General features: G+C 45.1%; 1 protein-coding gene across 1 annotated transcript in view; it reads right to left on the bottom strand.

Annotated features, from left to right (window-relative positions):
• The window catches only part of FREM3 (FRAS1 related extracellular matrix 3), a 106,696-nt gene that overhangs the window by 32,654 nt on the left and 55,040 nt on the right, over positions 1-19,002 (bottom strand). The window contains exons 9-14 of the mRNA XM_077476970.1: positions 18,414-18,611; positions 17,764-17,928; positions 15,372-15,554; positions 15,005-15,135; positions 12,973-13,131; positions 9,426-9,729 (exon numbers count right to left, since the gene is read on the bottom strand). Coding sequence (XP_077333096.1) covers positions 9,426-9,729; positions 12,973-13,131; positions 15,005-15,135; positions 15,372-15,554; positions 17,764-17,928; positions 18,414-18,611 — 1,140 coding nt within the window. The remainder of the gene's footprint in view (positions 1-9,425; positions 9,730-12,972; positions 13,132-15,004; positions 15,136-15,371; positions 15,555-17,763; positions 17,929-18,413; positions 18,612-19,002) is intronic.

Consider the following 19,002-nt stretch of genomic DNA (forward strand, 5'->3'; position numbering starts at 1 on the left):
GCAATGGAGGAGAGGGAAGGTCAGGGACCAGGGTAGGCAAACAAGAGGGTGCAGGAGATACAGAGCACTGACAGCAGCACCGTAATACAGAGCACTGACATCAGCACCGTGACATACAGCGCTGACAGCAGCTCCGTGACATACAGCGCTGACAGCAGCTCCGTGACATACAGCGCTGACAGCAGCTCCGTGACATACAGCGCTGACAGCAGCTCCGTGACATACAGCGCTGACAGCAGCTCCGTGACATACAGCGCTGACAGCAGCACCGTGACATACAGCGCTGACAGCAGCTCCGTGACATACAGCGCTGACAGCAGCTCCGTGACATACAGCGCTGACAGCAGCTCCGTGACATACAGCACTGACAGCAGCTCCGTGACATACAGCGCTGACAGCAGCTCCGTGACATACAGCGCTGACAGCAGCACCGTGACATACAGCGCTGACAGCAGCTCCGTGACATACAGCGCTGACAGCAGCTCCGTGACATACAGCGCTGACAGCAGCTCCGTGACATACAGCGCTGACAGCAGCTCCGTGACATACAGCGCTGACAGCAGCTCCGTGACATACAGCGCTGACAGCAGCTCCGTGACATACAGCGCTGACAGCAGCTCCGTGACATACAGCGCTGACAGCAGCTCCGTGACATACAGCGCTGACAGCAGCTCCGTGACATACAGCGCTGACAGCAGCTCCGTGACATACAGCGCTGACAGCAGCACCGTAAGCAGCCCCAGGAGGAAGTCAGCACAGCACAGGGATGGTGTGATCCCCTCATAATAAGAACCCCCAGGAGGAAGTCAGCACAGCACAGGGATGGTGGGAGCCCCTCATAATAAGAACACCCAGGAGGAAGTCAGCACAGCACAGGGATGGTGGGAACCCCTCATAATAAGCAGCCCCAGTAGAAATATGACACCGCTCAACCTCTTCAAAGAGGAGGGTAGGGGCATATAGTACGGTGTGCTTTTTTGGGTCAGGGAAGTGAGCCAAATGAATTAAGAAGGTCTGTGTGCTTGATTCCAAAAATTGTTTATAGACATATACATGGTCTACTGATCACATGTGTTGAATTCCTCCGAGATCCATGCCTCATTCATTTTTAGAAATGTGAGGTAGTTAACACTGTGGTGAGCTAGGCGAGTACGCTTATCGGTCACAATCCCCCCTGCTGCGCTGAACGTCCTTTCGGACAGGACACTGGATGAGGGGCAAGCCAACAGTTCGATTGCAAATTGGGCAAGCTCTGGCCAGAGGTCAAGCCTGCCCACCCAGTAGTCTAGGGGTTCATCACTCCTCAGAGCGTCCACATCGGCCGTTAACCCAATGTAGTCGGACACCTGACGGTCTAGGCGTTCCCTGATGCTGGATCCGGATGACACCTGTCGATGGGTCGGCTGAAAGAATGACCTCATATCCGAAGTCACCAACACATCTTCAAACCGGCCTCTTCTTGCAGGCGCTGTTGGATTGGTACCCGCAAATCCTTCTCTGGGAGTGGGAATTGCTCCTCTGCCAGCGCACGCAAAAGCAGAATGCAGCATTTCTCGAAGCAAGGCCTGGAAGTGCTGCATTCTGACAGCCCTCTGCGACGGCGGTAACATTTCCGCCATTTTGTGTTTGTACCGGGGGTCTAAGTACGTTGCCACCCAGTACTGGTCCTTGACCCTCATGCTTTTTATACGGGGGTCCCTATTAAAACACTGGAGCATGAAGGCCCCCATTTGCACTAAAGTGGAAGCGGTGTGGTGGCCTGGCTCCTGCTCATCATCCAGGATAATGTCGTCCTCTTCATTCTCCTCTCCCCATCCTCGCACAACAGGGATCCCAGAAAGGTTTAAAGCATGCTCTTCTTGCTCCTGCTCATCCGCCCCGGCACCATCCTCCTCTGACTCCTCATCAGACTCCTGTTGTTGACTTGTCTCAGATAGAGTAGCCCCCCCTGGGAATTCATCCAGCATTGCGACTTCCTCATCTTCCCGCTCCTGCTCCTCCACAGCCTGATCAATGACACGACGCAATGCACGCTCCAGAAAGAAGGCATAAGGTACCATGTCACTGATGGCGCCATGGCTGCGACTGACCAGTTTGGTGATCTCCTCAAATGGCCGCAGAAGTCTGCATGTGTCGCGCATGAGCAGCCACTGGCGCGGTGAAAAAAAACCCAGCTCCCCAGAACCGTTTCTTTCGCAGAGTTCATACAGGTAGACGTTAACTGCACGTTTCTGCTGGAGCAGCCTATCAAGCATATAGAAGGTTGAGTTCCATCGCGTCGGGCAATCGCAAATAAGACGTCTGACCGGCAGATGGTGTCGCCGCTGAATGTCAGCAAGGCGAGCCATGGCCGTGTAAGATCTTCTGAAATGGGCCGAGATTTTCCTTGCCTGCCGCAAGATGTCCTGGACCCCAGGGTATTTGACAAGGAATCGCTGCACGACCAAGTTTAAGACGTGTGCCATGCACGGCACGTGCGTGATTTTGCCCTGTTTCAATGCGCTAAGCAGATTGGCACCGTTGTCACACACCACTTTACCAACTGTCAAATTGAGCGGTGTTAGCCACTCATCTGCCTGTGAACGCAAAGCTGAAAGGAGTGCCGGGCCAGTGTGGCTCTTTGCTTCCAGGCACAACAGACGCAGCACGGCATGGCAACGTCTCACCTGGCATGTGGAATAGGTTCTGGGGAGCTTGGGCGGTGCAGTGGAAGAGACGCTAGCAGCGGAAAAGGAGGAGGCAGCTGAGGAGGAGAGGGAGGAGGATGGAGTAGGAGGAGGAGAAGAAGAGTCAGGCCTGCATGCAATCCGTGGCGGTAAAACCAAATCTACACGGGTGCCACGGGTTACATGCTTGACGGCCGTCAGAAGGTTCACCCAGTGGGCAGTAAAACTGATATACCTTCCCTGCCCGTGTTTGCTAGACCACGTGTCTGTGGTCAGATGTATCTTGGCACCGACACTGTGTGCCAGAGATACATTCACTTGCCGCTGAACATGGCCATATAGCTCTGGGATGCCCTTCTCTGAGAAATACTTCCTTCCTGGGACCTTCCATTGTGGTGTTCCAATGGCCACAAATTTGCGAAAGGCCTCCGAGTCCACCAGTTTATATGGCAGTAGTTGGCGGGCTATGAGTTCTGACAAGCCAGCCGCCAACCGTTGGGCAAGAGGGTTATCCGGCGTCATCATTTTTTTACGCTCAAACATTAGGCCCACGGAAGCCTGCCTTTTTGCAGAAAAATGTGAGCTTGGCGTGATGGAAGGTGGAGTGGAGGACAATTGTGAGGAGAGAGGAGAAGGAGAAGTAGAAGACGAGGCTGGACGGTGAGAGCCTGCAGTGTGGCTTTGTGTGTTCCGTTGCTCCCACTGGGCTCGGTGATGGCTGCTCATGTGCCTTCTTAAGGCGGTCGTCCCTAGGTGAGTATTGGGCTTACCGCGACTAACGCGTTGACTGCAAAGATTGCAGATGGCAACGCTATTGTCAGCAGCGGACACGTTAAAAAAAGCCCACACTGCGGAGCCATGTGCCGGTGTCCTGGGAGCGCCAGATGTGACCGTACATGGTCGATGACTCGCTCCTGATACATTTGCAGTCTGCTTTGTCCCTGCTGTGCAATGTAAGTCATTGCTGCTTCTCCTCCCTATCTGCTGGTCCATATCTCCCTCTGAACTCCCCTCCTCTTCCTCTCTTGTGGGCACCCACGTGACATCACTAGACACGTCATCATCAACGTCACCTTCCCCACCGCTATAAGTAGAGTAGGCAGCAACACCGGGGACCAACCTCCTCCTTGGGCTGATCTGGGTACTGGCGTCAGACTGCTGAGTAGCGCTTGTTGCTACCTCCTCTTCCTGATCCAATACCAAGAGTGGCTGCGCATCAGAAATGTCCTCTTGATATGGATCGGAAAATAATTCCAGTGACTCAAGCGGAAGGTATGTGGTGGTGGTGGTGGTGGTCGTGTTGTTGGTGGTAGTGTCTTTGGGGGTGCACATAGCAGAGAGTGAAGAAGAGGGTGCAGATCGAGAGGATGAGGAGGGTGCAGAAGAGTAAGGCTGAGCGAGCCACTCAACCAAGTCTGGTGCATCCTTTAAAGTAATTGAACGCACCTTCTGCAACTTCCCACTTTGGCTCAAGCCTGTTGCTCCTGCCCTACCCCTACCACCCCTGCGGAAGGGCCTGCCTCTTCCTCTGCATGTCATTTTTTAAATGACCCTGTGACAAAACTCTTAGTCCCTATACCGCTGAAGGACTGCTGCAGTATAGGTGAGCGGTCAGCAGTGGTGCACGTCAACCCTATCTATTGTGGACCGATAGCGGTCCTTACAGAACAGCAGACTGTACCGCACTCAAGCCTATGTACCGTAGCACCCTATACCAAGTTACCAGTCCTTATAAGAACTTTTGTGGACCAAGCAGGTTGTGTATTAGTGTTTAGCAGACTGTACGTCAGTCCCTATACCGCTGAAGGACTGCTGCAGTATAGGGCAGCGGTCAGCAGTGGTGCACGTCAACCCTATCTATTGTGGACCGATAGCGGTCCTTACAGAACAGCAGACTGTACCGCACTCAAGCCTATGTACCGTAGCACCCTATACCAAGTTACCAGTCCTTATAAGAACTTTTGTGGACCAAGCAGGTTGTGTATTAGTGTTTAGCAGACTGTACGTCAGTCCCTATACCGCTGAAGGACTGCTGCAGTATAGGGCAGCGGTCAGCAGTGGTGCACGTCAACCCTATCTATTGTGGACCGATAGCGGTCCTTACAGAACAGCAGACTGTACCGCACTCAAGCCTATGTACCGTAGCACCCTATACCAAGTTACCAGTCCTTATAAGAACTTTTGTGGACCAAGCAGGTTGTGTATTAGTGTTTAGCAGACTGTACGTCAGTCCCTATACCGCTGAAGGACTGCTGCAGTATAGGGCAGCGGTCAGCAGTGGTGCACGTCAACCCTATCTATTGTGGACCGATAGCGGTCCTTACAGAACAGCAGACTGTACCGCACTCAAGCCTATGTACCGTAGCACCCTATACCAAGTTACCAGTCCTTATAAGAACTTTTGTGGACCAAGCAGGTTGTGTATTAGTGTTTAGCAGACTGTACGTCAGTCCCTATACCGCTGAAGGACTGCTGCAGTATAGGGCAGCGGTCAGCAGTGGTGCACGTCAACCCTATCTATTGTGGACCGATAGCGGTCCTTACAGAACAGCAGACTGTACCGCACTCAAGCCTATGTACCGTAGCACCCTATACCAAGTTACCAGTCCTTATAAGAACTTTTGTGGAACAAGCAGGTTGTGTGTTAGTGATTAGCAGACTGTACGTCAGTCCCTATACCGCTGAAGGACTGCTGCAGTATAGGTGAGCGGTCAGCAGTGGTGCACGTCAACCCTATCTATTGTGGACCGATAGCGGTCCTTACAGAACAGCAGACTGTACCGCACTCAAGCCTATGTACCGTAGCACCCTATACCAAGTTACCAGTCCTTATAAGAACTTTTGTGGACCAAGCAGGTTGTGTATTAGTGTTTAGCAGACTGTACGTCAGTCCCTATACCGCTGAAGGACTGCTGCAGTATAGGGCAGCGGTCAGCAGTGGTGCACGCCAACCCTATCTATTGTGGACCGATAGCGGTCCTTACAGAACAGCAGACTGTACCGCACTCAAGCCTATGTACCGTAGCACCCTATACCAAGTTACCAGTCCTTATAAGAACTTTTGTGGAACAAGCAGGTTGTGTGTTAGTGATTAGCAGACTGTACGTCAGTCCCTATACCAATGAAGGACTGCTGCAGTATAGGGCAGCGGTCAGCAGTAGTGCACGGCAACCCTATGTATTGTGGACCGATAGCGGTCCTTACAGAACAGCAGACTGTAACGCACTCAGGCCTATGTACCGTAGCACCCTATACCAAGTTACCAGTCCTTATAAGAACTTTTGTGGACCAAGCAGGTTGTGTGTTAGTGATTAGCAGACTGTACGTCAGTCCCTATACCAATGAAGGACTGCTGCAGTATAGGGCAGCGGTCAGCAGTAGTGCACGGCAACCCTATGTATTGTGGACCGATAGCGGTCCTTACAGAACAGCAGACTGTACTGCACTCAGGCCTATGTACCGTAGCACCCTATACCAAGTTACCAGTCCTTATAAAAACTTTTGTGGACCAAGCAGGTTGTGTGTTAGTGTTTAGCAGACTGTGCGTCAGTCCCTATACCGCTGAAGGACTGCTGCAGTATAGGGCAGCGGTCAGCAGTAGTGCACGGCAACCCTATGTATTGTGGACCGATAGCGGTCCTTACAGAACAGCAGACTGTAACGCACTCAGGCCTATGTACCGTAGCACCCTATACCAAGTTACCAGTCCTTATAAGAACTTTTGTGGACCAAGCAGGTTGTGTGTTAGTGATTAGCAGACTGTACGTCAGTCCCTATACCAATGAAGGACTGCTGCAGTATAGGGCAGCGGTCAGCAGTAGTGCACGGCAACCCTATGTATTGTGGACCGATAGCGGTCCTTACAGAACAGCAGACTGTACTGCACTCAGGCCTATGTACCGTAGCACCCTATACCAAGTTACCAGTCCTTATAAGAACTTTTGTGGACCAAGCAGGTTGTGTGTTAGTGATTAGCAGACTGTACGTCAGTCCCTATACCAATGAAGGACTGCTGCAGTATAGGGCAGCGGTCAGCAGTAGTGCACGGCAACCCTATGTATTGTGGACCGATAGCGGTCCTTACAGAACAGCAGACTGTACTGCACTCAGGCCTATGTACCGTAGCACCCTATACCAAGTTACCAGTCCTTATAAGAACTTTTGTGGACCAAGCAGGTTGTGTATTAGTGTTTAGCAGACTGTGCGTCAGTCCCTATACCGCTGAAGGACTGCTGCAGTATAGGGCAGCGGTCAGCAGTAGTGCACGGCAACCCTATGTATTGTGGACCGATAGCGGTCCTTACAGAACAGCAGACTGTACCGCACCCAAGCCTATGTACCGTAGCACCCTAGACAGACCAAGTTACCAGTCCTGATAAAGAGCTTTGTGGAACAAGTGAGTTGTGAATGATTAGCAGACTGCAGCAGAAGGGCAGCAGTCAAGTATAATATTCTTTCTATATTTGGAAGAAAGAATATTATACGTGTACAAGCCTATTACCGTACCACTGATACCAGTCCTGAAAAGAACCTTTGTGGAACTAATAGTAACAGCAAGTCTTTAAAATTATCCTCACTGCCTGACACACTGCTTCCTGCCTGTCCCTATACAAATTGGCAAAAAAGAGTAGGCTGGAACGATTAGCTGGAACAGCTCTTTTGTGGACCTGATAGTAACAGCTAATGATGATGATGATGATGATGATGAAGAAAGACTAATCTGGCTGAGCTGTCCCTAAAATAGCAGCATACAGCGCTCTGTCCCTTTATCTAAACTGACAAAAGAAACTCAGGCTGCTGACCTAACACCTATACCAGTCCTGAAAAGAACTTTTGTGTACCAAATAGCTAGCGTTTTCTCTGTCCCTACTCCACACAGGATCCTTTCCCTACAGTGACAGAAGAAAGAATGTAAAATGGCCACCGGATCGGGTGTATTTATAGGTTAGGGGGAATGTCCAAGTGTCCATGAGCTGTCATGTCTCAATTGGTTGTCCTGTAACACATGATAAACGTGTCACGAAAGGTTAAAGTTCTTGTATACATTAAACACGTAAGTCCGCCGGGGCGAACGACGGAAAAAGGCGTTCGAACCCGCGGACGGCGAAAGTCGGAAATTCGCCGCGAAACGACCGCCGGGCGAACCGTTCGGCCATCACTATTTGTTTAGTTAAAATCCTCCTCCATCCAGGCCACCACCACCCTCACCCCATAGTCTTCTGTTGCGACGGGGTTAATAAAATAAAGTGTCTGTTATGGGCTCTCAACAAGAGAGCCCAACTATTCCGCCTTTTCTGTTCAGCTGCTCCATTCCTAGGGGCCATACTACAACTTCCATGAATGAAACTGGATATAAGAATTGAGGAGTAATGGATGATTAATAGGTCCACCCTCTCCTTTGACAGATCAAGTTTCATTTATGGAAGCTGTAGTACCCTTCTTAAAATGGCATAGCTGGGCTCTCTTGATGAGCGCCTGTGACAGATCCTTAGTTGTATTCATTCCAAACACCCAGGAAGATTACTGTTGGTGGACATGGATGGAGGGGAAGTTCAGCTATAAAAAAAAAGGCATCCACACAAGGGACACACCCTACTTACTGTAAATAATATCCCCTGTGCTGATTTTTCAAGTTTTTTTTATTTTGGCTGCCCTTCGGCTTTAAATGAGGCCTCAAAGAGAGTACTTTGAGAGGCATGCAATAATTTAAAATTTCTAGTAGGCAACACTACTACATTTTCAAGGACTGCTGAAAGCTGCAAAAATGCCACCACTATGTTTCGTTTCCACAGTGCTGACATTCACCTTTAAAAATGATAAAACCTATGTTTGTATAAATACCCTCTTTTAAGCTGTAATGTAGAGGTAACATGTTCTATTCAGTCCTTTCCTTTGCCAAGACTGCATTTTCCTATGTGCAGATTGCAAGCTTTAGTTGCTTATAGGTGCAAATAGCCATTTGTGGTCTGAACTGATTGTTTATTTTTTTTTTGCAATTTTTATTACAGAGAAAGCAGTTTATATACTGCAAAGAGTACAGATGTAAAATAGTACAAAACATTGATAACAGTTGTGGGTAAATCCACATAGAACCAAGATTACCTAATTTCAGAGACAACTTGGGCAAGAAGGAGTATTACAAAGTATCATCTTTTAGCAGAGACTCTTGCAAATGATATAGGCGACAAAACAGTAGAATAAAGTAAAACGAACATAAAGAAAAAGAAAGATCAGTAAAGATTCTTGAAGAAGGTGTCTAAAGTCATAGTGGTATAACAGTGCCACTATGGGATTCATCACAGCTAAGTAGCTAAGTGAGACATAGAGCAATTGACAATTGACTAGGGGAATATTCAGCCAATGATCCGACCGTTTGAACTGTTTTACCAAAGTAGTGATCCTCAGCCTGACTGTTTGTTTTTATAGAGTCTTATAGAGACTATGCTATGTGGCCACATGGTACCCTGGTAGAGTCGCAGAGACATTGCTGTGAAGAGTCCATGTTTGTGCAGCTTTCATAATCTGTTTTGTATTATTCGGCAGTGTATGTATTTTCATTGCCATGAAACTGTTTTGCATTCTTGTTTCCAACTTGGCTACAGTTGCCTTCTAATTGTCTAGCACCTACAAATTAATTTCTTTGATTAAAAAAAAGCAACACAGTAATTTATAATTATCCCATATACTTAACTTGTACATTGAATATACCATGCTGTTATCTGTTATAAAGAAAAAACTATGATAGTGTGCAGAACTAACCTTCTTCTCTGCTGACAGTAAGTATAGGGCTCATCAGCTCTAATCCAGAATCCCCATTGGCGGTGACTGCCCTGGCCGCACACTGTACCCTAGACCCAGCATGAAAATAGATGGAGTCTAATGTGATTGACTTTGTATCAGTGAAAAATGTATTGGAATCCACCTCTCGCATTGGACTGGTCACCCCATCACTGCCACTTGGAGCACTGACCAACCAGCGGTACTGAGTGAGTGTGTCATTGATATTCTCAGCAGCACAGATGGAACCGGTCTTGTCAAATTCTGAATATTTGGGATTGCATGCCTGAAAAAAAAAAAAAAAATACTGTAAATAAACAAGTGTGAGGTTTTAACTGCAGTGATTCATGTTCAAAGATTATAATTACAATGGCCATAACTGAAAACTTTTAACGCAGAACTTAATTTAAAGTTTAAATCATTAATAGTAAATAAAAAAAGTGATATGTCCATTTCACACAGGCGCCTCTGCTAAGTGGAACCCGCTTGCTCAGCAGAGGATCTCTCCACTGATCCCCACTAAGCAGACGGATGACAGGTCCGCCTCCATTCCGCTAGGCAGAACAGACATGGACACAGTCCCGCTCTCCTCTATGGGGCAATCAGATGGAAACAGATTGCCTGTCCATTTCCATCTGATGCCACGAAATTCAGATCCGCTGGATGGATGGGGAATAGGACCGCCATCCGCCTGTTTTTGGCAGACAGGATCATAGTTACGTAGTTGGCAAGGTTGAAAAAAGACACAAGTCCATCAAGTCCAACCTGTGTGTGTGCGCTTTTGTTTCAATATTACATTGTATATCCCTGTATGTTTTGGTCATTTAGGTGCCTGTCTAATAGTTTTTTGAAATTATCTATGCTCCCTGCTGAAACCACTGCTTGTGGAAGAGATGGAGGTGCTTCCTGTGCTGTGTCAAGAGGATAAACATTGCAGTTTTGGTTACTGAAGACACCTGTTTCCCTCGTGAAGACTGAGGAGAAGAATACATTCAAAACCTTCACCATCTCACCAACCTTTGTAACCAGAATCCCTTAATCATTCTTTATGGGACCAATATGATCTGTCCTCCCTCTTTTATTATTTATGTACTTACAGAACTTCTTGAGATTTTTTTTTACTTGGGACTGGAAAGGGGCGGGTGTCAGTGAATATGTGTCCAATGACATCTGCCGCTCCATAGAAAAAACTGGGGGCGGGGGGGGATCAGGTCTGTCTGAAAAACTGGCAGGCGGACCTAATCAGACAGCCCCTGCAAACGTGAGGACAGGAGTTGAGGACCATTGAGTTAGATGAACTTCCCCCGCTTGGCTATTTTATTTTAACAGCAGACTGCATCTGGATTTTTCAATAAAAGGATGTTGGGCTGGAGGGAGCTGACAGGAACACCCACTAAATAAAATCAGGCTGCTTCATTATGCCAGAATTCGCCGTGTATGGCCAGCTTTAATTCGATTACTGAAAATAAAGATACAGTATCTCACAAAAGTGAGTACACCCCTCACATGTTTGTGAATATTTTATTCTATCTTTTCATGTGACAACACAGAAGAAATGACACTTTGCTACAATGTAAAGTAGTGAGTGTACAGCTTGTATAACAGTGTAAATTTTCTGTCCCCTAAAAATAACTCAACACACAGCCATTCATTTCTAAACCACTGGCAACAAAAGTGAGTACACCCCTAAGTGAAAATGTCCAAATTGGGCCCAATTAGCCATTTCCCTACCTGGTTTCATGTGACTCTTTAGTGTTAGAAGGTCTCAGGTTTGAATAGGGAGCAGATGTTAAATTTGAAGTTATTGCTCTCACTCATACTGGTCACTGGAAGTTCAACATGGCACCTCATGGCAAAGAACTCTCTGAGAAAAAAAGAATTGTTGCTCTACATAAATATGGCCTAGGCTTTAAGAAGATTGCCAAGACCCTGAAACTGAGCTGCAGCACGGTGGCCAAGACCATACAGCAGTTTAACAGGACAGGTTCCACTCAGAACAGGCCTCGCCATGGTCGACCAAAGAAGCTGAGTGCGAGTGCTCAGCATCATATCCAGAGGTTGTCTTTGGGAAATAAACGTATGAGTGCTGCCAGCATTGCTGCAGAGGTTAAAATAGTGGGGGGTCAGCCTGTCAGGGCTCAGACCATATGCCGCACACTGCATCAAATTGGTCTGCATGGCTGTCATCCCAGAAAGAAGCCTTTTCTAAAGATAAAACACAAGAAAACCCGCTAACAGTTTGGTTAAGACAAGCAGACTAAGGACACTGATTACTGGAACCATGTCCTGTGGTCTAATGAGACCAAGATAAACTTATTTGGCTCAGATGGTGTCAAGCGTGTGTGGCGGCAACCAGGTAAGGAGTACAAAGAAAATGTGTCTTACCTACAGTCAAGCATGGTGGTGGGAGTGTCATGGACTGGGGCTGCATGAGTGCTGCTGGCACTGGGGAGCTACAGTTCATTGAGGGAACCATGAATGCAAACAGGTACTAAGACATACTGAAGCAGAGTATGATCCAGAGAATGGGCCGCAGAGCAGTATTCCAGCTCCAGTATTCCATGATAACAACCCCAAACATACCTCCAGGACGACCACTAACTTGCTAAAGAATCTGAGGGTAAAGGTGATGCACTGGCCCAGCATGTGTCCAGACCTAAACCCTATTGTGCATCTGTGGGGCATCCTCAAATGGAAGGTGGAGGAGTGCAAGGTCTATAACATCCACCAGCTCCATGATATCGTCATGGAGAAGTGGAAGAGGACTCCAGTGGCCTGTGAAGCTTTGGTGAACTCCATGCCCAAAAGGGTTAAGGCAGTACGAGAAAACAATAGTGGCTACACAAAATATTGACACTTTGGGCCCAATTTGGACATTTTAACTTAGGGGTGTACTCACTTTTGTTGCCAGTGGTTTAGACATTAATGGCTGTATGTCCAGCTATTTTGAGGGGACAGCAAATATATACAAGCTGTACACTCGCTACTTTACATTGTAGCAAAGTGTAATTTCTTCAGTGTTGTCACATGAAAAGATATAATAAAATATTTACAAAAATGTGAGGGGTGTACTCACTTTTGTGAGATACTGTATCCCTGTGTTAAAGTGGAACTAAATTGGCCGATACTCACCTCTATGATCCAACATCCACAATATCCCTTACTGGTCTGGCACCAACATCTATTTGGCTTCTTCTTTGCGTGCTGAAGCTTTGGCCATCTTGATTGGCCAGTGTGGGATGCCATAATTCCTATGCATACACAGGAGTTCATTCAGCCAGGCACACAGGCACTGTGCTGGGAATAAACCCTGAACTGTGTATGGGCAGCTCAGTATACATTGTAAAGAAGACTGTAAGCAGGCAGGTATGCTTTTTTTTTATTGCATAAGAAACATGGCAGCCTCTTCTGGGATAGAAAGCCTGCCTGCTTGCAATTTGATTGATGTGTGTTACTTTGACGTTTTCTGTGTTGAGCCTACACCTATATTAATATTTTATCATTGTTTAAAGTAATATTTAATACTTACTGTCACACACACTACAGGGTAACCAGTTGGAGGCTGTGGACTTTCCTTGGCTTTTGAAGTATCATCATATATCAAAAGTGAGACGACTTGGGGTACTGCTGGAAAGGTAACATCTGCAACGCTGTCCATTTCTTCAATGTACACAATAGCTTTGTTCATCTGAAAATATAAGTTTTATGTTATATATAACCATGGCATTACTTAGAAATGACAACATTTCAATCACTACAACTTGTCTGTATTGAAAGAACAAGGAGCCACATACTGATGGTACCGATGCATGAGATTCTTCCAGACAAGTATGTTACACTATTTGCAAACAAATCTAAAAATGATAAAATGTGGGACAACAACTTCCCGTCCTGCTCCCACTCCCGGAAAAAAATCTGATTAGGTTAGGTACTGCTCAATCATTCACGAACAGCTTTGTATTCTATGAATGAATACAAAACTTTCTCTAATTGGCTGAGGTGGAGAGGCGGCCAGCTGCCATCAAAATCCCCAACTCAGACAATCAAAGGTAGCTTTGTATTCATTGAAAGAATACAAAGTTTCCTGTGAATGGCTGAGCAGCGCTCAGTCTGACTCGATTTTGTTAGGGGTGGAAAGTTGTTGTTACACTGCTGGAACACAGAGCTGTATACTGTATATAGCTCAGGCTACATACAATACAGTGCACTCAGCAAGCGCACCAGCTTGGCCCAAACAAACTATTTAAAGGGACAATAAACGTGTAGTTATATTTAACATTTAGAACTTCTTGCTTTTTGTTCCCCTCTCCTGTCAACCTTTGGACATTTAAAGGGGTTGAAAAGGTAAAAATGTTTTCACCTTGATGCATTCTATGCATTAAGGTGAAAAAACATCAGACAATGCCGCCCCCCCCCCCTGTTTTACTTAACTGAGCCCTCCAAAGTCCCGCGCTCGCCTCCGACATCCTCTTCGCCGCTCAGTCTGGCCGTTAATTGGCTAGAGTGGATGGATTGAAAGCAACGCAGCCATTGGCTCGCGCTGCTGTCAGTCACATCCAATGACGCAGTGCGCAGGGGGGCGGGGCCGAGTGATACAGTGAGTGGCTATAGCCGCTGGCTGTAATACAGGAGCGTGCCTGCAAGCACTTCTCACCATGCGAGGGAGCTCGCATGAACGTGAGAAGTACTTGCGGGGGGAAGCCGAGACAGCTGCCGTGGGACCCCAGAAGACCAGGTTCGGGGCCACTCTGTGCAAAACGAGCTGTACAGTGGAGGTAAGTATAACATGTTTGTTATTTAAAAAAAAAAAAATCCCTTTACAATCCCTTTAAAGTAGAACTATAGGCAAATATATTTTTTTCATTTTTGGATAGAGCAAGGGAAGGTTATAACCCCTGTTGGATTTTTTTTCTCACAATCTTATCCCATTGTGGAGATTTCCCTTCACTTCCTGTCCCATAGCCAAACAGGAAGTGAGAGGAAATCCCTGCAAATTAAGAGAATCCATTGGGGACCCCCGGGTCATCAGAGCTAGTGTCCCCAGTTCCCCTAGGGAGAAGATTTTCCCTCTATTACTTTTTCTGGGGACATCCCAAAATTTGGTATTTTCTTTTACTTTCAATGATAAAGTTAAACAGGACAAATAGAGTGGGCGAGTCTCCCTAATGGGGCACCGACAACAATAAAAACTGACAGGTGTTTTAATCCCTCTCCCTTTAGTTATTTTTAGGGCTAAATTCAGGGGAAAGAGGGTACAGGGGTTGTTGAGAGGAGTCATAAGGCTCTCTTCTTTTTCTTGTTTTGGTGAGTTTAAAAAGTAGCTCTCAAGTTGTTTTTTTTGACTAAAATAATCACATGACACAAAGGGCAGAGCTTGTGCAATTGTATACACGGGGAACTATGGTGTCTAAATCTGGTCCGTGTTGCCACAATTTGGTAATGTTGAGTTTCTAACTGCTGATTTTTTTATGTTTTTAAACACCTTATTATCATTTATCTTTGTAGTGAATTGTATTACTCTGCCATGCAGATGCAAAGGCACTCGTCTTTCTAATACATACCTGAGTTTCTGCTACCATGTTGTCATCGGGCTTCAGATGAACAGTGAAAGCTTCACGCATCTCCCTTTTGCCATCATACAATATTTCTATTTCAACAAAGTGTTCTGTATCCCCTTCTTTAAATTCAATATCTGTTGAAAAGGGACATAAGCTGAAGGTTTCACAAGGCTAATTGGAGAAGACAGACAGCTATACACAGGAAACAAATAAACGTTGTCATTCTTAACAACCAATAAGATTTATTATTTTAATTTTTTGACCAGAGCTGCACAAATGACAGCTTCATTCTGAATGGTTGTTATGAGTCACACCTCCACTTTTACTTCATCTGTCTGAAGTGACTATTGGAAACAGAAATATCTCATACCTTCAGAGAGTGGATTGTAGTCTTCACCAGAAGTGGCTGAGCCATCCTTTGTGTGGATTCGTACAATGGACACTTTAGAACTGTCACCCATGCGCAGTACAGGTATCTTCACCACACTGTTTTCCCCAACAACCTGGGGCTCTTTTATACTGTATTTAACTTCTGAAAATCGAATGATGGGCTCTGTGAAAATAAGTGATATCATGCAGATTTTGTTATTTCGTTGTCAGGCGTCAAGTGAAACCATCAGTAAATTGTCAATGCTATCCAGCAAACACCACAACTGTGCCTAACTCACAAAGTCCATTTAATTGACTTTTACTCTGAGATCCCTGTAATACAGTGCTGCCAGATATCACACAGCTACTGTCATGTGTAGTGGGAGGGTCTATTTCCTGTATCTGTGCTTTGCAATTCCCTCTCTCTCCCTGATGTATCTACAGTCAGATTCAAACTTCCAAGATTGATTTTAATATGATTTGTCTTAGTGAAAAAAATCCCTGCTACCAACTTGGTAAACCAGATGTTCTATAGTAGAGAGACTGTAATGGGCATGTTTCAGAATTTCTCTCCTGCTTTACAAACAGGTTACAAAAATACGTTTCCAGATCACAAGATTACTGTCAGAAGCAATGTCGTCAAAACATTTTTTTTCATTTTTAGATAAAGGTAGGGAAGGTTTAAAACACCTACCAAGTTATTTTTTTTTGCTCTCCAGGGAATTTCACTTTACTTGTGCTCCTGGCAATACAACAGGAACTTAGAGATACTAAAGCCAGACGGTTTGAATCCTGTTGAACCGGCTGAGATTCAAACCATGTATGATCAACTTAGGTACAACCAACTTGTTGGATTTTACAACAGGCTCCCGGGAGAACACTATAGCTCTGTGGGAGAGATTTTTCCATCAACACCGACTGTGTTGATGGGGCAATCAAGTGATCCGTCTATGGCCGGCCTTTGAAATCTTTTTAAAGTGGATGCAGTTCCCATCTTAGAGAGCTGACACTGTCCATTTGAAGATTTTTCCTTATCTCTTGCTCTGACCACAACTAAATTTTTTTGTTTTTCCTCCCACTTTTGTCTTATACTTTTTACAGGGTCTCTTCTGTAACTGATAAATAAGCAGTTATTCATGTTAAGTAAATGTATGATTTAATGTATATCCACGTTCCGACCGGCGCACGACGATGTACGTCGGCAGAATGATATGGACAGGCATATGGGCGTACAGGTACGTCCCTTTAAGAATGCCGCCGTTCGGGACCCCCGTGAGTCCGGTTGCGGGTCCCGCGGACTCAATCGCCGCATGGATACCCGCTATTGTCTCACAGGGAGGCTGAACGGGGAGATGCGGAAGTAAACAGCATCTCCCCATTCTGCCTAGCAACAAGTGACACTGATCTCTGCTCCCTGTGATTGGAGCAGAGATCAGTGTTCACTAACATACGCCCCCCACAGGTAGTAACACGCCCCTAGGACACACTTAACCCCTACACTGCCACCCCCTGGTTAACCCCTTCACTGCCAGTGTCATTAACACAGGAATTAGTGCATTTGTATAGCACTGATTACTGTATAAATGACAATGGTCCCAAAAATTTGTCAAAAATGTCCGATGTGTCCGTCATAATGTCGCAGTCGCAATAAAAATCGCTGATCGCCACCATTACTAGTAAAAAAAAAATTATTAATAAAAATGCCATAAAACTATCCTCTATTTTGTAAACGCTATAAATTTTGCGCAAACCAATCAATAATTGCTTATTGCAATTTTTTTTTTACCAAAAATATGTAGAAGAATACGTATCGGCCTAAACTGAGGAAAAAAATATTTTTTTAATATATTTTTGGGGGATATTTATTATAGCAAAAAGTAAAAAATAGTGTGTTTTTTTCAAAATTGTCCCTCTTTTTTTGTTTACAGCGCAAAAAATAAAAACCAAGGGGGTGATCAAATACCACCAAAAGAAAGCTCTATTTGTGGGAAAAAAAGGACATCAATTTTGTTTGGGAGCCATGTCCCTTGACCGCGCAATTGTCAGTTAAAGCAACGCAGTGCAGAATCGCAAAAAGTGGTGCTGGGCTTAAGCCAGCAAAATGGTCCGGTCTGAAAGTGGATATAATATAATGTAACTGGTCATTTTGGCACTATGATTGTTAAAATACATGCCACTGTTTTAGAACAAATTATTTCAGTTCCTGCTGTCCTGCATCACATTCATGAACAAGGATGCAAGCTCTATATGCACTTCCTTCTAATATATTACAAACCTATATCTATGGTTCATATTTTGACTTAAATATCTAGTCACCAGCAGCAAGTTTACACTGTTTTGTAACTTTGGTAATGTAGCCATTTTGTGGAGTGATAACAGGTTCAGCAACTCACTGTCTTCCAGATCCTTTATTTTCATCAGTGTCTCCTTCTGTTCTCCAATTGAAGCTCCAAAGGGTGACTCACTCTTCGGTGTCCCAAGAAGCAGTCTGAATTCTTCTTCCTCCTCATAAATACTATCATCCACAAGAGTCACCACACATGGCTTTTCACTCTCACCTGTGGTTACAAAGACATCTTATAACGTATTGTCAAGGTAGAACATATTATATTGCTAATCTATTTTATTACCTTAAAGGTTCCTTAGATACATCACATGGTACATTCTTCAATGTTATATTCCACTTTTTAAAACCAACCACATTTTATAAAGTCTGTTTTCAGACTCATAAATAGAATATTATACAGCAATATGGATTTGCATCATACCCAAAACTAAAGCCCAAGTGCCTTAAAGAGGCACTCCATAACACAATCAATGTGTAATGTGAATCAATAATCCACATGCATTAAAACAATGTATCCCTGAGGAGAAGAATTATTCATATTGGAAACTTATCTTGCAGGGTGTATAGCTGTATAACAGAATATAGTCTAAATTCTAGGTAACAATTCTAAAAGTGATGCACCGATGATGTAATCATGATAATAATATAATTCTTTACAAAGACTTAGAAGTACATGTGATGCACTTATAAACTTACCTGGCAAGAATACTACTGCAGAGTCATCAGTGTTTGGCCTTTCTTCATAATCCATCGTAACCTGTGCAGAGCCTTGGCGAGTGTAGCATCGTACTGTAGATTTATGACTGATATCACCGCTGCGGTATATCATTGCTGTCACTTGCTTGTCCTTCTCATTCACAGTGTAAACAGGCTCCTTGAACTGAACCTTGGGTACTAGAAACAACACATTATATATGTTCAATAGGACAATTTAAAGGTTAGATTCCATATACAGTATAGTAAAGGATTTTTATGGTCGCTAAGAAAATGTGTTCTGTTATGATAGAGGGTGGAATCATTTGAGGGTTTTCATATTATGGTTACATGTGGAAGCCCCAAAGTTCCAAGGATCTAAGTTTATAACAATAATTGGGTCCTAATAGGGCCTTTTCACCCAATACATCACACATGGTTTAACAATTTGTTCTGCAAAGTTATCATAGCTGAAACAGATGCATCTTATATATTTCAAGCCCTAATTATCTTCCTTCCAATATACACCTGCTGCAACTACATCTAGGTTCTCCCATTTTATGTCAACCAATTGACCCAAGCATTTTCTCAA

Source organism: Lithobates pipiens, unplaced genomic scaffold (assembly GCF_037356315.1).
Source record: "Lithobates pipiens isolate NorthernLeopardFrog02 unplaced genomic scaffold, aLitPip1_a1.2 Scaffold_13, whole genome shotgun sequence".
In the NCBI taxonomy this organism is placed as follows: domain Eukaryota; kingdom Metazoa; phylum Chordata; class Amphibia; order Anura; family Ranidae; genus Lithobates; species Lithobates pipiens.